This window comes from Hyperoodon ampullatus (assembly GCF_949752795.1).
Source record: "Hyperoodon ampullatus genome assembly, chromosome: 4".
Classification (NCBI taxonomy): domain Eukaryota; kingdom Metazoa; phylum Chordata; class Mammalia; order Artiodactyla; family Ziphiidae; genus Hyperoodon; species Hyperoodon ampullatus.
In genome coordinates, this window is record NC_136917.1 from 3221187 (window position 1) to 3242605 (window position 21419).

General features: G+C 49.3%; 2 protein-coding genes across 4 annotated transcripts; one reads left to right on the plus strand and one right to left on the minus strand.

The window, feature by feature from the left end:
* Nucleotides 1-14465: 14465 nt before the first annotated feature.
* ARF1 (ARF GTPase 1) lies at nucleotides 14466-16514 on the plus strand (the record flags this gene model as incomplete). The annotated part of the gene is made up of 4 exons (XM_079703781.1): nucleotides 14466-14613; nucleotides 14689-14799; nucleotides 14909-15033; nucleotides 15192-16514. 4 exons carry the CDS (start codon nucleotides 14466-14468, stop codon nucleotides 15351-15353), a joined length of 546 nt encoding a protein of 181 aa, XP_079559907.1. The 3' UTR covers nucleotides 15354-16514.
* A 1274-nt stretch (nucleotides 16515-17788) lies between these two features.
* LOC307052821 (multiple myeloma tumor-associated protein 2 homolog) lies at nucleotides 17789-20111 on the minus strand. 3 transcript variants are annotated; one of them, XM_079703959.1, is made up of 8 exons: nucleotides 19867-20056; nucleotides 19626-19776; nucleotides 19434-19479; nucleotides 19262-19341; nucleotides 18979-19051; nucleotides 18708-18793; nucleotides 18072-18197; nucleotides 17789-17990 (listed from the first exon to the last, which is right to left on the minus strand). In XM_079703959.1, the coding sequence occupies exons 1-8, from the start codon at nucleotides 19958-19960 to the stop codon at nucleotides 17933-17935; spliced, it is 714 nt and encodes a 237-aa protein (XP_079560085.1). In that variant the 5' UTR covers nucleotides 19961-20056; the 3' UTR covers nucleotides 17789-17932. The 3 variants fall into 3 exon arrangements, with proteins under 3 accessions (XP_079560085.1, XP_079560087.1, XP_079560086.1); XM_079703961.1 differs by lacking the exons at nucleotides 18708-18793; nucleotides 19434-19479 and having other exon boundaries at nucleotides 19867-20111; XM_079703960.1 differs by lacking the exons at nucleotides 19262-19341; nucleotides 19434-19479 and having other exon boundaries at nucleotides 19867-20057.
* Nucleotides 20112-21419: the final 1308 nt, after the last annotated feature.

Below are 21419 nucleotides of genomic sequence, written 5' to 3' on the forward strand. Positions count from 1 at the left end.
TTAGAAACCTGCTGTTTCCCGTGAGGGCTAACTTCAGATACAGGTATTCAAAATTGCTACTTCAGAAAGATTTAAAATAGTTGGTTTAGATAATAGCTGACTCACATGCTGTCTGCTCATCATTGTAAGAAAGTTAGTAGAAAGCAAAAACTGGTTCTGTGCTTCTCACAGTTCTGGTTTTTAAATCATGTGGTTTAGCTATTTGCTTTGCCTCTTGCACAATGTGAAGAGGGCGTTCAGACCTGCTAAGCCACCTCTACTAAAGATCAGACAGGGTTTGAAACTACAGGAAGGTACACCTGGACTTTTCTGTTTACTTTAGTAGAATTCAGTATGGACCATCAGCCACTGACGTGATCTCCAGGGTCGAATGGCTGTAGGAATAAATCTAACATAGGGGAAAAACCCTTGTGCAAGTTCATAAATAGTATATTAACTTGGTTTGAGAGAGTTAAATCAGTTTCCTTCAAATTCTTCAAATTCAATGTTGCCTTGAGATATATGAATTTAAATCTGCTCTTGATCACAGTTCAGGCTCACCAAGCATTTCTGCAGCCTTCCTGAGGGTTGTGATCACTTACTGAGCTGGTGTTCAGACCCAGCTAGCCTGTGCTTGCCATAGCATTTACGGCTGGTCTCTGTACACGTTGTCACATAGATATTCTCCCCTTTGACCTTCCAACCTTTGTTAGGAGAATGAAGGAAATAAAATGCACGTCTGTCAGAGGTGGTTGAGAAAGAAACATGAAAAATTCCTTTCAGTTGGGATCTTAACATTAAATAAGAACTTACCTCTTTTGTGGTCTGTCTGCTCGTCATTGGTGTGGATGGTGTTAGAGATGTCCTCCTAGCACCATCTGAAGTGGTCTTTTGGAAACGTTTTTGACCTAATAGTGGGTTGGGTGTAACACTTCCTACTGGCAGGTAAAGGAGGGCTTGGGGACGTGTGAGTGTGAAAGAATAGGGGGTGGGGTTAACTTCAGAGTGTGAGCCAGGGTGGGGGGGTACTTCATCCTTAGGTTCTTATCCTTTCGTGATTGTTACAAAGTCTTCAAAATATAGCATCTGTTATAGCTGTACAGCTCTGTCACTATTCTGGAAGGTAGTTCAACATTCTCAGATGGATCAGATGGCCTGATTAGCTAGAAAAAATGTGGCAGAATTTAACACAAAAACATCAAAGCTCCTTATTCCTAGGAGAATCTGTTAGGCCCTCACCCAGTTCTTTCACCCAAGCTTCCTTGTATGAGTGGGAAGAAATGGTGAAGCTATCTGTTGCAGGGACTAACCTCCATATTCCTAACAAACCAGTGTTTCCTGGGTTTTGCATACATTGGAGGCAAGAGCTTGGCAGCCTGTCATCACATAGAAAGGGAAGAGTGGGACTTATCACTCACTGAAAAGGAAGAGACAGAAAAAAAGCATGCAGGACAGGCAGATTTTACACACATAGCAATCGGGAGCGATTCTCTTTAGGAGGCAAACATTTTTACACACCTGAGGCTACAGGGGTGACTGTTAGTATACAGCATAAATTAACAAGCCCCAGTTATGATCCATGCACATTTTCAGAAGTTAGAGATGTACAGTATATTTTAGAAACATTAATTAATGTTTAATCAGAATTTAGTAAGTTTTGCTCCTCAGAGGGATGCTAGCAAGTTAGAAGAGTTTGTCTCCAAAGAGCAAGTCATATGTGAAATAGCCAACATCTTTCAGTTTGTATTGTACATCAAATTATTTTTGCAGTGATGTATGTGGGAGCTAAACAGAAAGCTTAATACTACTAGGTCTCTGAGGTCCTGGAAATTTTTAACGTGAAGTTTTTAAGTGTCCGGTCAGTTTGACTTAGGGACAAATGGCCAAGAAAGCAGTTTCAAGATTCTGTCTAGACTTACATGTGAAGAGTAGGAATGAAGGCAAAGTTAGATGTGCCAGTGTTTTGATCACAGGTTTCAGAATAAAGGATGTCTTTAAAAATTGCTGTTAAGAGTGTGTTTTCCTGTGAAGTATTCTATCATCTGTAGATGAGCATGCAGTTCCTAACTGATTGAATCCATTAATTTATATTTAAAATACTGTATCTTTTGTCAATTTTGGTGATGTAACTTTGCTTAAAATAATTATAGCTTTTAGCATTTCTCTTTTGTCAAAGTGATATGAGATCTTGCAGATTCCTGGGGAGATCACTGAAAATATATTTTTAGTCACTGGTTGCAGGTACCTGAGGGCAGGTTTAGGAAGCAGATTGTGTACACACCTCTCCTGTGGTATTGAACTTTGCTGAGATGGACGTGTTTGCCCTGAGTAGTTAACTATGTCTCTGCAGCCCAGATTTCCTCCTCACTGGAATGTCAAAGAAATGTTCAGATTCCACCACACTCATGTATACTTTTAAACCAGTATGAAATTCATCATTGAGTTGATAGGGTTTTTTTTTCCCGACAAACTAATTTTTCAGAAAAGCATATGTGTATAATTAATCTTTCTACTTTTTCATACTTAAGGCTCTGATAAATATTCTTTTATGATTCTTTTCTCCTCTTCTTGACAGTGAATCTCTTGGGTGCCCAGGGAGGTGGCCAGTAGAGAAAGACAGGTGGAGATAGAGAGATGGGTGGAAGAAGGTGGGCGAGTTCTAGGCAGAGGAGTACTCACTGGCAGAGTATAAGGCTGGGTGGAGACACAGGGCCATGGCAGTGAATGGAATGGAAAAGCAGGCCAACAGGACACAGTAAAAGGAGTGGGCACTGAGTCAGACCTATCAGGAGGATAGGGGAGGAGGTGCCATTTGAGTAGAGGTATAAGGGAGTGAGCGTCCTGTGGGTCTTTGGGAGAAACAAGAAGCTTCTCCCAGGCAGGGGAACAGTAAGTGCAAAGGCCCTTAGATGGGAGTGCATTTAGTGGTTTTGGAGACCTGCCAGGAGCACAGGAGGGGAGAGAAGCCTGCTGGTGTGTACCAGTGGTCCTTGGAGGGATAGCCCCACAGAAAAGGTATTTTGGGAACATGTGGGAGGATTTGGGGCTCTGTCAATGGTGAGAGGCAATACTGATATTTAGTACGTTTAGCAGCAAGAATGCGTTCTGCATGACTTTCATATAGGTGAAAAATCTGTTTATATCTTAAACCTAATTCTGCTTATGTACAGAGTCAACGTGTGTGTGTGTGTGTGTGTGTTTGGTTTTAGTAGATGTTCTGAATTTTCCAGGAAAGAAACTACCTTGTAAATTAAGGGTGATTGTATTTTGTTCTTTGCAGAACTTTACCAAGAGTTGTTCTCTTTTTCCGGTGGTGGGGGGACATTTCATGGACACAGCAGGCCCTGAGTATCTGAGATGCTGATGTATTTGTGGCAGTCTTCATTAGGTGGTTCTCTGACTACCTCCCTTGAACTTGTAGTGTGGTCATGACCAATACTGAAGGTCACGTGTTATATCATGTGACACCATCTTTCATTTCCCTGTTACATTTTAGTTGGGGCAACGTGGGTTTTTTGCAGTCTGGTGTGTATGTTGGTTATATTGTCTGCTAGCTTCCTTTCTGGATGGCAGGGGTGGTGCTGCGAAATGCCATGGGGGTGTCGGCTCTGATCTTCTTAAGGAACCTGACTTAGTCTGACCTTTCCTAACAGGCCCCTCTTGCTGGCATTGAGAACACCTTGCAAGTGGAAGCTACAGGCTTTGGGAACGCCAGAGGAGAGATGAGGTGGCCGGGACCAGGTGGATAGTGATGGGGAAGCAACTTTCAAAGGGAGAGGTGATGGGACTTGCCAGTAAAGTAAACAGATTTGGGGATGAGAGGGACAGAGAGCGGAATTGTGAGTGTCTCCGGGCTTTGGGTCTGAAGAACTGGGAGGAAGTTGCAGAGGGTTAAAGTGGGAAAGAGTGGGTCCTTTAGATTTGAGGATGAGATTTTGATGGGAGACCCGTGTGTTAAGGGGGTAGTAGGAGGGAAGTCTGGAGGTGAGAGGAAGCTTCATCTGGGGTCCCGTGTAGGGGACTGCGTTCCTCTGGGAGTGAATGGCTGGATGGGGGCAGTACTAGGGAGTGAAAGTGCAAGACACCGAGTGCGATGGGACTGCTGGTCACCTGAGGGGGGTGACGGCGACTGCTGGGAGGTTTTAAGCAGAGGATGGCAGGAGCAGGTATATGAATGAAATTTCCCTGAGTCCAGGGCTGCCCAGGGTTTGAAATGTGAGCAGAGGTAGGAAGAGGCCTATTGAGAGGTTGCTGTGGCTGTTCAGGCCAAACACTGAGAAGTTCCCACAAGGACATTGGCCTCCCAGCCAAGACCAGCTGCTTGGAGAGTGAGGCGGAGGTTGCCCCGAGTACTCTGAGCTGGTGCACCTCTGGGTGCTCCTAACAAGGGTCTCAGGAGGGCAGATCTGTCAGGGGGCTTGCTTCAGAGGTAGGGGGATCTAACAGAGGCTTTCAACCACTGCTGCACTTCGCTATTCTGTGTCCTCTGGGAAGCCCATCACTGAGAAAAAGAGTTGGGGCTGTAATTTTTTTACGTTTTGTTTTCAAAATGAAAGTTCTCTGCAGGCAAAAATCACGTTTTAGAGATTGGTTTAATCATTTTAATCACTCACAAAGTCCCCTTGTGCTGAAAAAGCCTCAGGGGGCCGCCTGCCACTCTGAGAAGTTTGAGGAGGAAGAACTGGGCACTGACAGCTCATGGTTGGTTGCAGTTCCCTTTTTCTTCAAGGGTGTGGAAAGGGGTCTGAGCAACGCTGGCTTCTCCAGAGCCCCACCCTCGTGCCTGGAGAGGGTCCTATGTCTGCACCATGGGTGCAGGTGGCCTCCTTGAGAAGGCACCAGAACAGAAACCGTAGGGGCTTTAGCATGTTTGTGGTGATCATATAATTAAAGAAGTAGAGTGACAAAAACAAATTAATATGATGTACTTCACAACAGAAATCAGAATCCTGAATTGCCTTCTCTTCCTTGTTCTCACTACTGGAACTGAAACATAGGACTGTGTTATTTGACAGGTGTGCCTGCCCTTTCTGTCAGGATCATGGGGACTGAGACTTCAGCAGCTGGAGTTATGTGAGTGTGAGAGTGTGAGAGAGTGTGTGTGTGTGTGTGTGTGTGTGTGTGTGTGTGTGTGTGTGTGTGTGTGTGTGTGTGTCTGCGCTCATGTTGAAGCTTTTAGCTGCATTGAGAGGGCTATAGTGTAACTGTGGATCAGTCTTTGACATTGCTTGGCCCAGAGCCTCTAAGAACTAGTTTACCATTGAGGTGAGGTTGGAAGGTGAGCACTGTCGCTGTTCCACTTCTGTTTCACCATCTGTCAATTGGATTCATTGAGTACTGTTGAGCTTTTGTGTGCCCAGGGCTGTGCTCATCACACAGCTATTCCTTACATGAGTGTGGTGACTGTTAGTCCCACAGTGTGTCGAGGGTATGCTGAGAACAATAAAAAGGACTCTTCCCTGTGGAAGGTGGCATCTGAACTTGGCTTCAGAGGTTGAGTGGAGGGCTCGGTGGGCATGGCATAGAAAATCAGTATGGAGAGGGGACTGGGAGCACAGCCAAGGCCAGAATGTGGGCCTGAGTGACTTGCTGAGGAGTTCCAAACCAATGGTTCTCTGTTTGCCACTAGGATGGGTTGAAATACAATTCTAATTGGTTTCCAAAGGACCACTGATGTGCAGAATTAGTAAGGAGTTGGTGGTATGACACTTTTCAGGGTGTCTGGGTGGTTTAGAGTTGCCTGTAGTTTCTCTAATCCTGCTTTGCATTTTAGTCATAAATTGCTTTGTTTCCTCCATTTTCAGTTTAATTTGTTGTACATTTTAATGTTCTGAGGTTGATGCAAATTTGTTTTTGGTTTTGTTTTTTCGGTCTTTTGATTTCTTTTTCCAGTAACAATTTCTTTAGACTTGTGTGTTCGGAGTCAGATAGAGGGTATATATGCCCTGACTTCTGGAGTAGAAGTGCTCATTAGGGTCCATGGCACTGGCCCCACCACAGTGGGGGGCCCAGGCGCCCGCCACCAGGTCTGCAGGACCTGGAAGCCATTCCATTACTGTTGCCCCATCCCATGGGCTAGCATACTCAGATGGTCCTGCATAGCTACAGGGGGCCAGGAATGTAGGTTTACTCTGGAAGGCCTCGAGCCCAGGGACAAATCTGGGAGAAGAAAATACCAAGGAGCATCCAGCGTCTGCCACTAGGACAAATGCACAGAACTGTGAGAGATGCTCCTGATGTAGCATCCGAGTGAGGCCTCAACTTGTGGGTATCATCCACTCATTGTTTCACTCCAGTTGGAGGCCGCGTGACATTTGTGTTCAGAGGTCCTACATGGATATTGTTTTCATTTGGGGTAGACCTTCTGGTTATTTGCTCCCATCTGTAGATTTCACGTCAGTGTAAGTATCTTTGGTAATGGGCTTTGAGAACAGTTATGTTAAAAAATAGTAAGTAAAACTTTAAGACTATGAATAAGGGAGAATTGCAAAAGATAAATAAATATATTCATCAGTTAAATACTTTGGATTTTGTAGTTATTGGTAAGTAGGATTAATTGCAGTTTCACTGTTTCCACGCTCGCCTTGTGGTTGGTATGCTTGTTCCGTTAGACAATGGACAGTGACTCTTGGATGTTCATGTTAGTATAGACCAAGAGCTACATTCATGAATGAAACTCATTTCTTGTTGTCATTTTAAGGATTTCACCTTGAATCTTAAGCTGGCCAAGAGGGACCTAAATTGAATTTCACTGGTTGCTCCTCCTAAGAATCAGACCTGACCGGAAACCCCTTCCTTCAGCTTTGGGAGGCAACTTGCAGGGCATCTGGAGACCAGGGTTAGTGTACTAGTCTCTGGATTTCTGGCACTCATCCTCCTCTGGGGGGCGTGGTGTTGGGAACGGGACTGCTGCATAGAGCCCAGGTCTAGTACCTAATTGATTCCTGCAAAACATGCTAAAAGTTTCGATGTGAAAAACAGAAAACAGTCTCTCATTGGAATTCACCTTTAGAAGCAGACCAGAACTATACAGTTCTAGAATGTTTTTGCATGTTCTTTCATTTATTCTTTTTCTTTGTATTGAAAGTTCAGAGTCAGGGTAGATGAAATGGGTGGAGGTGGTCAAAAGGTACAAACTTCCGGTCATAATATAAATAAATTCTGTAATATGAGGTAAAGTATGGTGACTGTAGTTTACCGTACTGTATTTATATTTGAAAGTTGCTAAGAGAGGAAATCTTAAAAGTTCTCATCACAAGGAAAAAAAGGGTGACTGTGTGAGGTGATGGGAGTTAACTAGACTTTTTGTGGTGATCATTTCACAATATATACACATATCAAGTCATTCTTTTGTACAACTGAAAATAATACAGTATGTCAGTTATATCTGAATAAAACTGAAAGGAAAAAAAAAGTTCAGTCAGCTTAATTATATCCTTTGAGTGTCTCAGGCTGAATATTCTTCCTTCTGAGAGTGTTGTTGATTCTTCTTCATCACAATTGTGTTAGGCCTGTGAGGTGTATCTGCCTATCACTAGTATTGGCACGTTCAGTATTCTTATGCTAATTTTTATGAAAAAGTGACAAGTAACGCTCTACCCAATTGCAGAAAAATGTTAGAGCTACAGAAATGGAATGTTGGACTAATAGAGTAATGACTGAAGGCTTTATTTAGCTGATGGGGTGGAGCTACAAGTTGATGTACAAAAAGCAGTTTGTAGCAGATTATATTATGTGATCATATTGCCTATGAAAGTAGAGGACCCCCACCCCTTAAAATTAAATCCTACATGTCAGGGATGAATTAGGCTTTTGAGTGGTTGATAATCTAAGCACATATTTGACTGCTTGAAGAATGAATGAAACCCTTAAAGAAAATGTTTTATAATGTATATCAATTCCTCAGTAAGATCTTCACTTCGTTAATTTTTCTCAAATTAGATATTAAAATTGACATTACGAACTATTGAGCTGTACCTTTTACTATATGTAATTTACACCTAATAAACTTGACTTTTTTTTTAAAAAAAAGCAAAACGAAAAAAGTTCTGATGTCACCTAGCTGTTCATTTGAATAGGGGATTCATCCATGTGATCTCTCATTTACAGAGGGACCAGAACAACCCATCACATCTGAGGCACAGAATAGAATCCAAACCCTTGTTTTTTGCCTCCTTGGGTCACATTTTCGTTTCCCAAGACAAGCTCTAGGTTAGTGGTTTATTCTTTCTACTGATTCCCAGCAGTTTGGGTCATCTTGATATGGATACAGAGATTTTGTTAAGTAAACCAGCTCTAACAGTTTCAGAAAATGTGACAAACTTTCCTTCTGCAGAAGTAAGCTGCACAGCCCTGTAGGGGAGGGCTGTCCCTTGCTTATCTTGAATCCTCTGAGGCTTGTTAGGAGATGCAGCAGGCACAGGTAGAGGTCGTGGGTACATATACTTCTCTTCAGCAGCTAAACCAGTCACTCTGGATTCATTTACTGGAGTGGAACGGGTGTAAACTCACGCTACATTTTTTCCTCCCTGCACTGGCTTTCCCAGGGAGGCCTGTTGTTGGCCTTGGCCTGTAGCCTAGTAGGTCTTTGCATGCAGGAGTGTAGGCAGCCAGTTGTGTCCTGTTCTTTGCTATAATGTTGAACTGCCACCCTATCATTGTTTCTGGTCCTAACCAGAAAAAGGAAAAAACCGTCCTTAAGGGGCTGTGTCCACTCAGAGGTTTCTGTCTCAGGAAAGAGACGTGCTGTTGTTACTCTTGCATCTTCTTATGAGCCAGCTCAGAGGTGCAAACTCAGGCAGGTGCGGGGAAGTGCTCTTTTGAGAAAATCAGCGTCTTCACTGCTTAGAAACACTCACGGTCATTACCATGAACCTGAAAAACAGGTTTTGACCTTAGTGCTAGGGATCCTGGTGGAGGAAAGGGTGAAATAGGCCTAGGCTGGGCACCCTACAAGTTAGAACCTGTGTGGAGAGGCCATGGAACAACTCTCGTGGTCACTGTTGAACCTTTCCCCTGTGATACTGTGTTAGGTCAGGAGCTGCCAGGGTCCCTGGACCAGGTGCAGGGCGGGTATAGATAGATGCTTGTATAGTGGGAGAGACCAAGTGCTGTGTGTAGCATCTTAAACCCTAGAGTTTGTGCTCATCCCCATCCAGGTTCAGCCACCAAATATATGGCCCACTTCCCCTTTGGGGCTTCAGGACTTGAGTAGGTTAAAAAACTGTGTGTGGAAGGCAAGGACCACACTGATAATCAGGGCTCAGCAGACTGCACGGCCAAGGCTGGCCAGGGGTGAGTGGGCAGACACGCTGGGGTGGGGAGGGGAGGGGAGGAGGCTCTTGGACTGCCATGGCTGTGACTGACTGCATTTTGAGGCTGACATGCAGGTGTGGGCCTGCTGCTGGGCCCAGTTTACCTGGAATGTTCCATCAGTCCCCTGTGGGAGTTGGGAGAGTGCACTTAACCTTTTCACCCCTTAGTGCCCAGGTTTTTGTGTCAATTTGTAGGAATGTAACACTAAAACAAGTATAAAACAAGTATGAACAGCAGTCTTCCATCCTGCCTCCCAGGGATAGCCCCTTTCATGCCTCACTGTACTAAGTAGTGCGCTAATACTGTTTCTCAGTGTGTCAGCTTTGGACGGTGAGGGTTGGCCCTTGAGACCACAAGTTCCGGCCTCAGCTTTCCAATACCCAGCAATGACAGTCGAAGTATCATGACTGAGTAAATATTGTTCACTGCTGAGTCAAGTGGTGACTGGCTTATGGTTTTCCCTCAGGAAATCTTAAAATGACTTCTTTACATTTTCATCCTTGGGTTTCTTTCTGTGTACCTGTCATTAGTTTTTCCCAATTCCCCTAGAATTGCCAAACCCCACGTTTAAACCACATAGGTAACTGTTCCTCTTTTCCTGAACTCTCCTCCTTCCTGCTGCAGCCTGCGCTGGCTGCTGTTCAGGCCTGTGCTGGCTGCTGTTCAGGCCTGCCTCTGTGTCTCCCTCCATCACCCTGGGGGCTCCCTCTGCCTGTGGCAACCTGGAGAAGAAGGCATGTGTGAAGCCTTGCATTTCAGACCTCTGTTCTGCCCTTTGGCTGATACAGAATTACAGACTGAAAGTGCTGCTTATGTCTCTCTTTTGGGGGAACAGTTTGAGGTTCACCACATAATTGAGGGAAAGGCATGGAGATGTCCACCCACATGGCCTTCCTCACTACATCCCCCACTAGAGTGGTGCATTTGTTACAACTGATGAACCTACATTGATACATCATCATCCAGAGCCCATAGTTTACCTTAGGGTTCACTCTTGGTATTGTGTGTTCTGTAGGTTTGGAGAAATGCGTATTGACACGTATCTACATCGCAGTTTCACACAGAATAGTTTCACTATCCTAAAAATCCTCTGTGCTCCACCTATTCATCCCTCCCTTCCTCTTAACACCTCACAACCACTGAAAGGATCTTTTTACTGTCTCCACAGTTTTGCCTTTTCCAGAATGTCACATAGTTGGAATCATAGGTGTGTAGTATTCTTAGATTGGCTTCTTTCACTTAGTAGTGCACATGTATGCTCCTCCATGTCTTTTCATGTCTTGATAGCGCCTTTCTTTTTAGTGTTGAATAATATTGTTTGGATGTACCACAGCTTATCCATTCACCTACTGAAAGACATCATGGTTGCTTCCAAATTGTGGCAAAATTTGGAATGAATAAAATTTTTTGGAATGAATAAAACTTCTGTAAACATCAGTGTGCAGGTGTCTGTGTGGATGTTAGTTTTCAGCTCCTTTGGGAGCATGATTGCTGAATTATATGTTCAGAGTATGTTTTGTAAGAAACCTCCAAACTGTTTGCCGACAGCTGCACCATTTTGCATTCCCTCGGGGGATGGAGGAGAGTTCCTGTTGCGCCACATTCTTGCATTGCCAGCGTGTGTTCTGGGTTTTGGCTTTTGGTCATTTTAATAGGTGTGCAGTAATAGCTCATTGTTTTAATTTGCATTTCTCTGAGGACATATGATGAGCATCTTTTCATTGCTTACGTGCCTTCTGTAAACCTTTAATGAGGTTTTCATTAAGATCTTTGGCCCATTTTTTAAATTTTAAAATTAAATTTAAATTTGTTATTGTTGAGTTATAAGTGGTCTTTGTATATTTTGGATGACAGTCCTTTATCAGATGTATCTCTTGCAGATATATTCTCCCAGTCTGGTTTTGTCTTTCACAGAGCAGAAGTTTGTCATTTTAATGAAGTTCAGTTTATCAGTTACTTCTTTCATGGGATCATGTCTTTGGTGTTGTGTCTAAAAAGTCATCACCATACGCAAGGTAGATGTTGGTCTTTTAAATTGCTCCTAGTTTCCCCCTCCCTTTTTTTAAAAAAAATATTTATTTGGCCGCGTTGGGTCTTAGTTGCGGCACGCGGGACCCAGTTCTCTGATCAGGGATCGAACCCGGGCCCCCTGCATTGGAAGCTCGGGGCCCTAGCCACTGGACCACCAGGGAGCTCCCAGTTTCCTCTTTTTTAAATCTTGTGTGTGTGTGTGTGTGTGGATTTTTTTCACTTTGGTTGTGAGGTCTGCTGTTCTCTGTGTCCTAATGCCCTGTTCTTGTTTTGTGGGCACCAGGTCCCCACCATGTTGATGCCAAGGCTGTGTGTGGGTTGGGGATTTTGTTTGTTTTTTACTGTTTTTTTCTTTTTAAATGTCTTCTGTCTTCTCTCCAAGTTCTTTGTTTCAGTCACTTGCATTGGGGGCTCCTTAAAGGGAGATAGCGGCGTGGCTGTTTGAGGGCCTCCAGGTGCAAGAATCCATAGGTCCTTGCTTTGAGGCCTCTGGGTTACATGTGAGGGTCTGCAGGGCCGTGTGCCTCCCTGTTGATTTTGCCGTATCCGTCTGTTTCCAGTACAGTGCACCCCATGCCCTCCTCTGCCTGGATAGCGGAGTCAGGGCCCCTGGTTCAGTTGCTCCAAAAAGGTGCCTTGGCTTTCCTGCAGGGCTGAGGATGAGCACTCGGTCAGGGTCAGACCTCACCAAAATTTGCTGTCTTCTGTCACCTCTTTCCACCTCCCCCCACTTTTCTCTTTTGAGTCAGTCATCACTTATTTCTTTATTGGTAACGATTTCAGGAGTAAGCTGAGATAAATGTGTGTGTTCAGTTTATTCTATCTTCTATAATTTATCATTGTCTATAGGAAAAATGGCTGTCTGCAGAAAAGGAAATATAGTAAAGATATTTTTAAATTTTAATTTTATAACTAGGTAATATTATTCAAAACCAAAAAGAATTGAAAAGTGTTGAAAGTGCACTGAAGCCTGCTGGAAGGGCCTCCACGGGACACCTCTAGGACCATTGGAGCATCTAAGTCACAGTGGGTTGGTGATTCTGACCTACTGAGTAAACTAGGAATGCACAAGTTCACACTATATCAATATGTGGAGAAGTGGTTCCTTGCAGTAGAATGTTAACTAACTAATAGCTGGAAGGAATGACTCAATAGAAAATCACCATTTGACAGTCCTCATGGCAATAATTCAGCCAGGAAATGTCAGAGTGCTAAAACTAGAAGGTGGAAGTTGGATGAGGAGCGGGACATGGACTTAGTCACCAAATACTCACTGATGACTAAGGCAGAAAGTAACTTGTAGTGGAGGCCTGGCGACTCCACCTGAGCCTGTCATCAGAGGTGATAAGGAATGCTGGGGATCTGGGGCACGCCCCCCCCCAGGTGGAGTGCAGTGGGGCGTGCCTGTGGCAGGCCCATATCTGTGTCCTTAATGGGTCTGGCCTCTGACCCCAGCAGTGTCCATTCAAAGTCCAAAGACTGGGGAGCTCATTGTTACTTCTAGGGGGTCAGGTATGCAGGGAAAGACTCCTTCCAAGACTTGACAGTGCCTTCCACCAACACCCTCTCAGAGGTCAGGTGCAAGCAGCTCCTGCCTGCTTGGAACAAGTTCTCTGTGGTTCATTTGGTTTTCTGTCAACACTCATACAGTTCTTCCCAGTTGAAGGCTGCCCAGCTCTCCACAGCTTGGCTTTACCTTAGGTGCCAAAAGTCCAGATTCCTGGCTTCCCTGGTGGCACAGTGGTTAAGAATCTGCCTGCCAATGCAGGGGACACGGGTTCGAGTCCTGGTCCAGGAAGATCCCACATGCTGTGGAGCAGCTAAGCCTGTGCGCCATAACTACTGAGCCTGTGCTCTAGAGCCTGCGAGCCACAACTACTGAAGCCCACATGCCTAGAGCCCGTGCTCTGCAACAAGAGAAGCCACTGCAGTGAGAAGTCCGCGCACCGCAACAAAGACACACCTCAGCCATTAATTAACTAATTATTATTATTATTTTTTAAAGTCCAGATTCCTAAGCATTTGAGAAAATGACCGTTTTTTCCTAAGACCTTGTTTGGAAATAAAACAGTTGAAGGAGGAGAGTACTGAGCATGGAGAGGCCAGGCCTGGGCAGCTCTGGTGCCTTGGGCGCCTTTTGGGACAGGAGATGCCCTCCTCCGTGAGCCTCACTCTCCCACAGCTGTGGTCACTTGTCCCTTCCTATAGGTCTGGGTGTCTGGGCCTGGTCTCTGACCTTGGGTCCAGCCAGCTCAGTGGTATCCTAGTGTTTCTGCCCTGCTGAGTGAGGAGAGCCTGGCGGGAGCCCAAACACAGCACACGTGTTCTCGTACAAGCATGTTGCTGCACCACACAGGCCTTCTCCTCTCTGGGACAGCATTGACCACAGCTCTTGGGAAAGTGTCCCCTGGCAGGCTCCCCAGGGTCATTGCTGTGGGCTCACCCTTAGACTGAATGCCCTGGTGTGCTGCCCTAGAGCCCAGGTGTTCTCACTCCACCGGTCCTGCCTGCAGGGTGTGCTAAGCTCTCGGCATGTTGGGAAAGGTTGGCTTTTGGTCTCTGCCATGGGCCCTCCTAGCTTCTCGTGTGTTAGTTGCCTTAACATTGGACTGTTTTTCACTGAGACTTGGAGCAGTTGGGAGACATGGTAGGGCCTTGGAGTGGTTGTTTCTGGCCCCTTGAAAAGCTCTGTATTAGATTATGGAGAATCTCGCATTCATTTGAAAGCCACACCTCTCCACGCATGTTGGACATAGCATCGCACGGTGGGAGGTTGTAGGACTTAGAGGTAAGTTACCCTGAGGCCTTGGGTGTCACTTCCTGAGATAATGGCAGTAGCTGCTTCAAAATCCGGTCAGCCCTGTTCTAAGATTCCCATTCTCTCCCTTTTAAGGGTGATTTCAGGGCTCAAGAGGCAGGCGGGCAGGACTCTTTTTCTTCTGGATAGGAACCAGGATTTCATCAGCTTATGCCTTGTGAGTTTTTAGGAGAGATAGCAGGATGTCCATCTGTCTGTCTGTGGGTGAGTCTGTCTCTGAGCTGCTCCTGCTTTGCTGGCCCTGGGCAGCACAGAAAGAGACACAAGGACTCCTTGTATCTGCAGGTTTCTCTGGCCAGTGTTGCTCCCACCAGTCTACAGCATGGGGAATATCTTTGCAAACCTCTTCAAGGGCCTTTTTGGCAAAAAAGAAATGCGCATTCTCATGGTGGGCCTAGATGCTGCGGGAAAGACCACCATCCTGTACAAACTGAAGCTGGGTGAAATCGTGACCACCATTCCCACTATAGGTGAGGAGGCTGGGCCCCGGGAGGCTAGGGGGTAGTGGTAGCCCTGGGGAGAGCCTCACATTGGGTCTCCTCCAGGCTTCAATGTGGAAACCGTGGAATACAAGAACATCAGCTTCACTGTGTGGGACGTGGGTGGCCAGGACAAGATCCGGCCTCTGTGGCGCCACTACTTCCAGAACACACAAGGTGAGGGTGGGCAACCCCATTACAGCCCCTCAGGAGGGGGGCTGTGGCCTTTGGGAGAGGTTGGGGGTGTCCTGGGTGCCTGCACTAATGCTTACTGTTCCCTATGCAGGTCTCATCTTCGTGGTTGACAGCAATGACAGAGAGCGTGTGAATGAGGCCCGAGAGGAGCTTATGAGGATGCTGGCAGAAGACGAGCTCAGGGACGCCGTTCTGCTCGTGTTTGCTAACAAACAGGTACGCATGACTGAGCCACCCTGTGTGCCGGTGGTGGGTGCATGTTAGGCAGCCAGCCTCTCAGCGATGGAGGTCTGACGAGGGGGGGTCACAGGTCAGGTGGAGAGGGTTCCATGCAGTCCCCTTGACCCACGCCCGCTTTGCTACCCTCCCCCCAGGACCTCCCCAATGCCATGAATGCAGCTGAGATCACGGACAAGCTGGGTCTGCACTCTCTGCGCCACAGGAACTGGTACATTCAGGCCACCTGTGCCACCAGCGGGGACGGGCTCTATGAGGGACTGGACTGGCTGTCCAATCAGCTCCGGAACCAGAAGTGAGCTGTACTCCTCTCTCCTCCCCTCACACTCCCTCCTCCTGCCCTCGCTTTACTCTCATGTGGCAAACGTGCCCCTGTGGTGTGAGTGCCAGAAGCTGTCTCCATGGTCGGTCACAGTGTGCTTCACCATGCTGTAAATGTGCAGACGCAGCCTGCAACTGGGTTTTTATTTAATGTAAATAGTTTTTGTTTCCAATGAGGCAGTTTCTGGTACTCCTATGCAATATTACTCAGCTTTTTTTATTGTAAAAAGAAAATCAACCCACTGTTTAGTACTGAGAAGGGATTTTAGGCACACGGGTCATCCAGGAGTCACTGTGTCAGAAAAGCCCGATGTTCCTCTTCTGGGCTTTACATCTGTGTTGAGATCCATTTTGGTGGTTGGTTTTTAACCCAAACTCAGTGCATTTTTTAAAATAGTTACAAATACAAGATAAGGAGAACACTTGAACACACAGAAGGGAGAAATGTGCCTAGTGTAGGTTCTGCAGTAATGGCCTGAGTCCAGTCCACCAGTGGTCTGTTTCCCGTTGGGAACGTGAAACGGGGCAGAACCAGCTATGATCCATTCTGCATGGTCACAATAGGGTCCCTGTGATTTGCTCTGTCTTGGGTCATCCCACACCCCCATAGCGTTTGTGCTTGTATCTGTGCTTACATGGCTGCCCAGGAGATGGGCTGGAGGCTGCATCCACCGCTCTCAGACCCCTTGGAGGAACCCCAGCCTTTTCTTGGGTCAGCATGGGCACTTTGGTTGGAACGCTCTGGTCTGAGTGGGAGCCCTGCAGTCCCCTTGCTTGCCTGCTCCGGGCTCTCTGGGGTCTCACCAGCAGGAGCGCGGGTGGTCATCCTTGAGCCCCAGCCCCTCGGAGCCCCTGTCTACGTGTGCTTTCACTCCCTCAGCCTGCAAGGGTCAGATTTGCCATCGAAAAATGATAACCTCTACTTTTTTCTTTTGTATTTTGATAAACACTGAAGAAGCTCGAGCTGTTAAACTTTATCTTGGGGAAAACCTCAGAACTGGTTTATTTGGTGTCGTGGAACCTCTTACTGCTTTCAATACACAATTAGTAATCAACTGTTTTGTATACTTGTTTTCAGTTTTCATTTCGACAAACAAGCACTGTAATTACAGCTATTAGAATAAAATCTCTTAACTATTTCATGGCTCTCCCATTTTTGGGTGCCCCTGACTGACAGTGTGCCTCGTGGAAGCTGGGCAGGGACAGCTGCTTCCTCCTCACTTAGGGAGGGCAGCATTGCTCTGACTTGCCCCATTCCCTCCCTCTGCCCATCCCTTCCCTGCCACCCTCCCCCACTGCTTCACTTTCCCATGGGTGGGTGTGGGTATGTCCCAGTGCCCTTGTGGTGACCACCTCATTGGTCTCATGCTGGCAGTCCAGCGCCCTGGTCCCAGTCTTAGCAATGCCTGGTTGCGAAAGGGACAGCAGGGTCACCATATGGAGTATGCCCAAAAGGCTAGGGCCAGGGGGTATGTGGAGGAAACCCCCCACCCTTCCTAACATCCACCCTCTGTGGTACCCCCCAAGCCAGCCAGCTTGTCCTCTGGAGGGGCGGGAACCCCTGACCAAGCTCCACGTCACTGCCACAGCGATTGACCCATGCCTGGCTGGGTGCTTTGTGCACCTGTGCCATAGACCCCGTCCCACTTTTGCAGGGGTTGTTCCTCTGACCTGGAGCCCTTCTTGGCACCCTTGTTCCCCCCACTGGGTGCAGGCACTGGCAGGCGAAGGTCCAGGTGTCCTTTCCCCCAGAAGGCAGGCTGCCCCACCATAAATAATGATTTGCTCTAACAGGTTGAAAACCAGTGCCGAGTGCTCTGAAGACAGAATTGCCTTCAGCTCTCATTTCTTTGAAAATCAGAAGCAAAACAAGAACCTCAATAATGAATCCAGTCTGGGTTTTGTCTTTATTCCAATGTGGTTGTAAGATGTTAAGTTTTCACTTTTTCTGTGGAGGGCCAGGTTGTATGTATGCCTCCCAGCCTTGGAGATTGGGGGGCCAGGTGGGGGGAGCCAGTGCCGTTGTAGCACGCACAGGGGGTGGGGGTGAGACAGTGGTTAAGAGGTCCCTTGGTGGCCTGGGGAGACAAGGGTGGCTCCAGGTACAAGTCCAGCTCCCCATGATCTAAATGCCCAGGCTGCCCCTTCTAGCGTGCTCACCTACCTGAAGCTGAGCGCTCTTTGGCCCCTCTGCCCTCCCTGCTGGCCACACATGACCCAGGGCTCTTGGTACACCTGAAATTGATGCAGGGGACCAGGCCAACATGGGACCCCAGGATGCTGACCACCAAAAGGACAGTGCCCCTCCCAATGGGCTTGCAGGTAGTCTTGCTGGAACTCAAGAGATTTACCACATTTTCACACATCACTTTCTATTGCGACACATGACAACAACCTTCCCTTTAGTATGAGATACTTGCCACTTAAAATAAGTTTATTTAAGAACAAAGAATGAGTCAACACAAAGAAGAATAGAAGTAGCCATACTTGGCCACAACTAAGCCTCTTTGGGGACCTGGGGTGACCCCCACAGGCCAGCCCTCCAGATCCCTGGGCCTCAGTCGCTGTCATGCCTGCGCTTCCTCTTGCAGCAAGTCGAGGAGTCTGAGTCATGCCTAAGGGAGACCAGGGGACACCTGGCGTGAGGGCCCTGCCTGCCCAGCACTCTGTCACCATCCCCAGGCAGCTGCACCTACTGGATGGGAGCAGGGGGCTGTGAGGAATCCGGCCCCCTCCCGTGCTCCTTTTCTTTCCTCCTCTTCTCTTTCTTGTGCCTCTTCTTCTTTTTCTTCTCTTTCTTGCTCTTCTTATGGCTTTCAGGGCTGCAAAGGGTGATACAGAGAGCCAGGAGCCTCGGGGGTTTTGGGGGTCTAGCCGGGGGTGGGGCCACCACAGTAGCCACTGACCAGGTGTAACCATTTCAACCTCAGATCACTAAAGGAAACTGCTCAGTACCATGTGTGGCCAGTGGCTACCATGGTGGGCATCACAGACACATTCCAACCACAGCAGAAAGGTCTGCAGGGCAGCACCTGACAATCTCAGGGCTCCTTCCAGCCCTCCCATTGGGATGCCCCTGCACTCTTGGGGCCAGGTGGTGACCCCCTCCTGTGCTCCCCAGACCCTCGCACAAGTGGCCCATGTCTGAGCATCCTCCTCCAGGGCCCCTGACCCTGCTGGGGGTTGGTAGGCAGTCGTGAGACCGCCCCAGGACTCAGAATCTCCAGAGGCTCCTCAAAAGAAAAAAGCGACTGGAGCTGGGGAGTTCACTGACTGGAGAAGCAGCCAACATGCTGAGAAAACAGTGAGTTCTGTGCCCTGGGAGGCCTTACCCCGGCTCCACCTTCTCCTCTGACCGAGGCTTCTTTTTGGCCGAAGCCGGGGAGGTCCCTGTCCGACTGCTCTCCACGCGGTGGTGCTGCCGAGAAAAGCCACTCAGGGGGTGTGCGGGGCGCCCCGGCATACCGACCGGCGAGAACCAGCCAGAAGCTGGGAGGGTATCCCCAAGGAGAGACGGCCTGCCCCCATGGCCCTCAACAGGAAGAGGCACTCAGACCGCCCCCCACCCCACCATGGGATCCCAGGATGTTTGGGGGTAGTTACCGTGAACACTGAAAGCCCCAGCTTAGCAGCCTCTTTGTCTTCCCGGGACAGCGCCACTCGCCCTGCAGAGCCACTGCGGGGACGTGGGTGAGATCCCCCCATGGTGAGACACACCCACAGAGACACACCCACGGCGAGGACCGCCCATCCCCAGGCCTCCCTAGAGAAGTGGTGCGCCCAGACGACCCGTGCTGGCGTCCACCTGGGCGGCTGACAGTGCGGAGCCCCGAGGAGCCACGCCCTCGCGACTTCTGGGGCCCCCAAGGACCCTCCGGCCCCGCACCTGGAACTCCCCAGGCCCAGGAGCCGGTCCACTCCCTTCTCGGGGTCACCTCCTTCCCGCTTACAGACTTCGACAAAGTCCTGTTGGGGAGGGGAGTGCAAGTGCTCACCGCAGCGCAGGGTCAGCCCCCTCCCAATCCCGCCCCCGCACTCCAGGAGGGCCCACCTCTCACCTCCTTGCTCAGGCCGGTGGGCTGCTTCCTTACGTTCCTGTAGCCTCTGCGGGGGCCGCGCGTGAGCTTCAGGGAGCTGCGGGCCTCGCCTCGGCCCCTGCCGCGCCCCCACCCGGAGGTAAACCAACACCCTCCCCGCCCCCCCACCCCCCCACCCCCACCCCCCGGCCCAAGCTCTCAAGGCACACTCACAGCGCTGCCATGAGCGCCTCCTGCTCCGCCTGCCTCACAGCCGCCAGCTCCTGCTCTCGGCTCAGACCCGCGCTGTGCGCCCGGCCCTTGGCGTACCAGGTGAGGTCACGGCCCTTCTGCCAGCGGCCCACCGGGGCCATCAGCGAGTTGCCTGCGGGGAACGGAGCGCCGAGTGCTCGGCACGGCCCACGGGTCGGCGTACCCCCAGCCCGCGAGCCCCCGGTCCCTGCGCCCCGCTCACCCAGGTAGTTCTCCCTCTGCTTATCAGTCTTCACATCCTCCCAGCTGAACTGGTCCTGCCCGCCGCGCACGCCGCCCCGGCTGGAGCCGAACATGGTAACAGGCAGCCCTCTACCTCCGGACTTGCCGGTACCCAGGCCCCACAGGTCCCCGCTCCCACTCACGCGTCGCACGCGGTGACGTCACGCCCGCGCCAAACCCGTGCGCTTGCGCTCTGTTCCCCCCTCACCTCCCGAAGGTGTCCCGCCCTGGCGCGCCTGTGCCTCAGTGCCGGCCCCCGAGCGCCTGCGCACTGCCGCGGCCCCAGCGGTGGCACTGGCAAAGGTGCGGAGGCTGCACCCGGGCACCCCAATGACAGGACAGCCGTTATTAGAAGTCACATTATGTGGGTGACGCCCCAGAGTCACTGTTCCCATTGTGTGCCGTGTTCCCTTGGCTGTGCCGGCAGAGGGGCAGGCACTGGAGAGACGTCTGCAAACCCGCACAAGGTTTCCCGGCTATAGCTGCTTGAGGTTTCTATCAGGTAGCAGGCTGCCCCAGAGACAGGGAGCCGCCAAGGTCAGGTCGCGCCGACGCCGCTCATCCTCCGCCCTCGGGGGGTACCGGCTGTGTCCAGTTCCCAAGGAAGCACACCTCATCGCGTTCGTTCCCCAGACAGCGCAGAGAAGGCCTCAGTCACCCACAAAGTGTTGGCAGATGCTTCTCATTCGGCACTGTTTCGGTCACTGCTGCTGTCAGGTGATGGCTCAGTATCCGAAGTAAATTGAGCTAGTTGTAGGGCAAGCGCGTTCCGTTTATCACCACAGCGAACCAGACTAGATTCAGTGATAACGGTGCTAGTGAGTGGAGGGGTGCTTCTCTATTAGCCAACCCCTGCTGAATTGAAACCGTAGGGTGAACAAATGTTCTCTGAGGAATTTACAGCAGGGTGTCAAGAGTGTTATTCTGTATGCCCTTTGTATTAGTCCTTTCACAAGCCACTGCCCTCCTGCAGGCTACTCAGTGAGTTCACCTGATGGGCTGGCAGGGAATCGAGAAGAGGCCTTTCATCTGGCCTTCCTCTGAACCTGCTTTCTCGGGGAATCCCTCACTTGCCTGACGGCTGCCGGGGGCATCCTTGAGCAAGCCAGGTTGGCAGGGCCTGGAGTGGACAGCTGCCGTGGGGGCAGGGGGGTGGTGCAGTGCAGTGGATGTCCCCGTGCAGCTGTACAGTGCTGGTGTGGTGAGTGGACCAGAAGGGGTTGGCCTTCTGATCTAGAGATAAGGTACAGGGTCCATCTCCCAAAGGCTGCTGGCTCCTGCCTCCAAGGTCATGAACAGAACGCCGTCCCCACCATCTACTATATCAGTACTCTACGACTGGCCCTCAGGTTTGTGAAAAGGAGCCTGACAACCCAGGACCTAACGAGAAGCAGCCCCAGGCCTGGGCCGGGTCAGCTGCCCTAAAAAGGCTGGGAACTGCTCCCTTGGGTCTTGCAGGAAGGCTGCCAGGGTAAAATCGACCCCTGGAGCAGAAAGGCAGCAGTCAACTGGAAGGCCCAGCAGATTGTAGCT

Coding starts and splice junctions, on each gene's coding strand:
- LOC307052821 (XM_079703959.1), bottom strand. CDS start 19,960: ATGTTCGGCTCCAGCCGGGGCGGCGTGCGCGGCGGGCAGGACCAGTTC. Junction 19,052..19,261: donor CTGGGCCTGGGGAGTTCCAG/GTGCGGGGCCGG, acceptor ACGTCCCCGCAG/TGGCTCTGCAGGGCGAGTGG. Junction 18,198..18,707: donor GAGGAGAAGGTGGAGCCGGG/GTAAGGCCTCCC, acceptor CACCCTTTGCAG/CCCTGAAAGCCATAAGAAGA.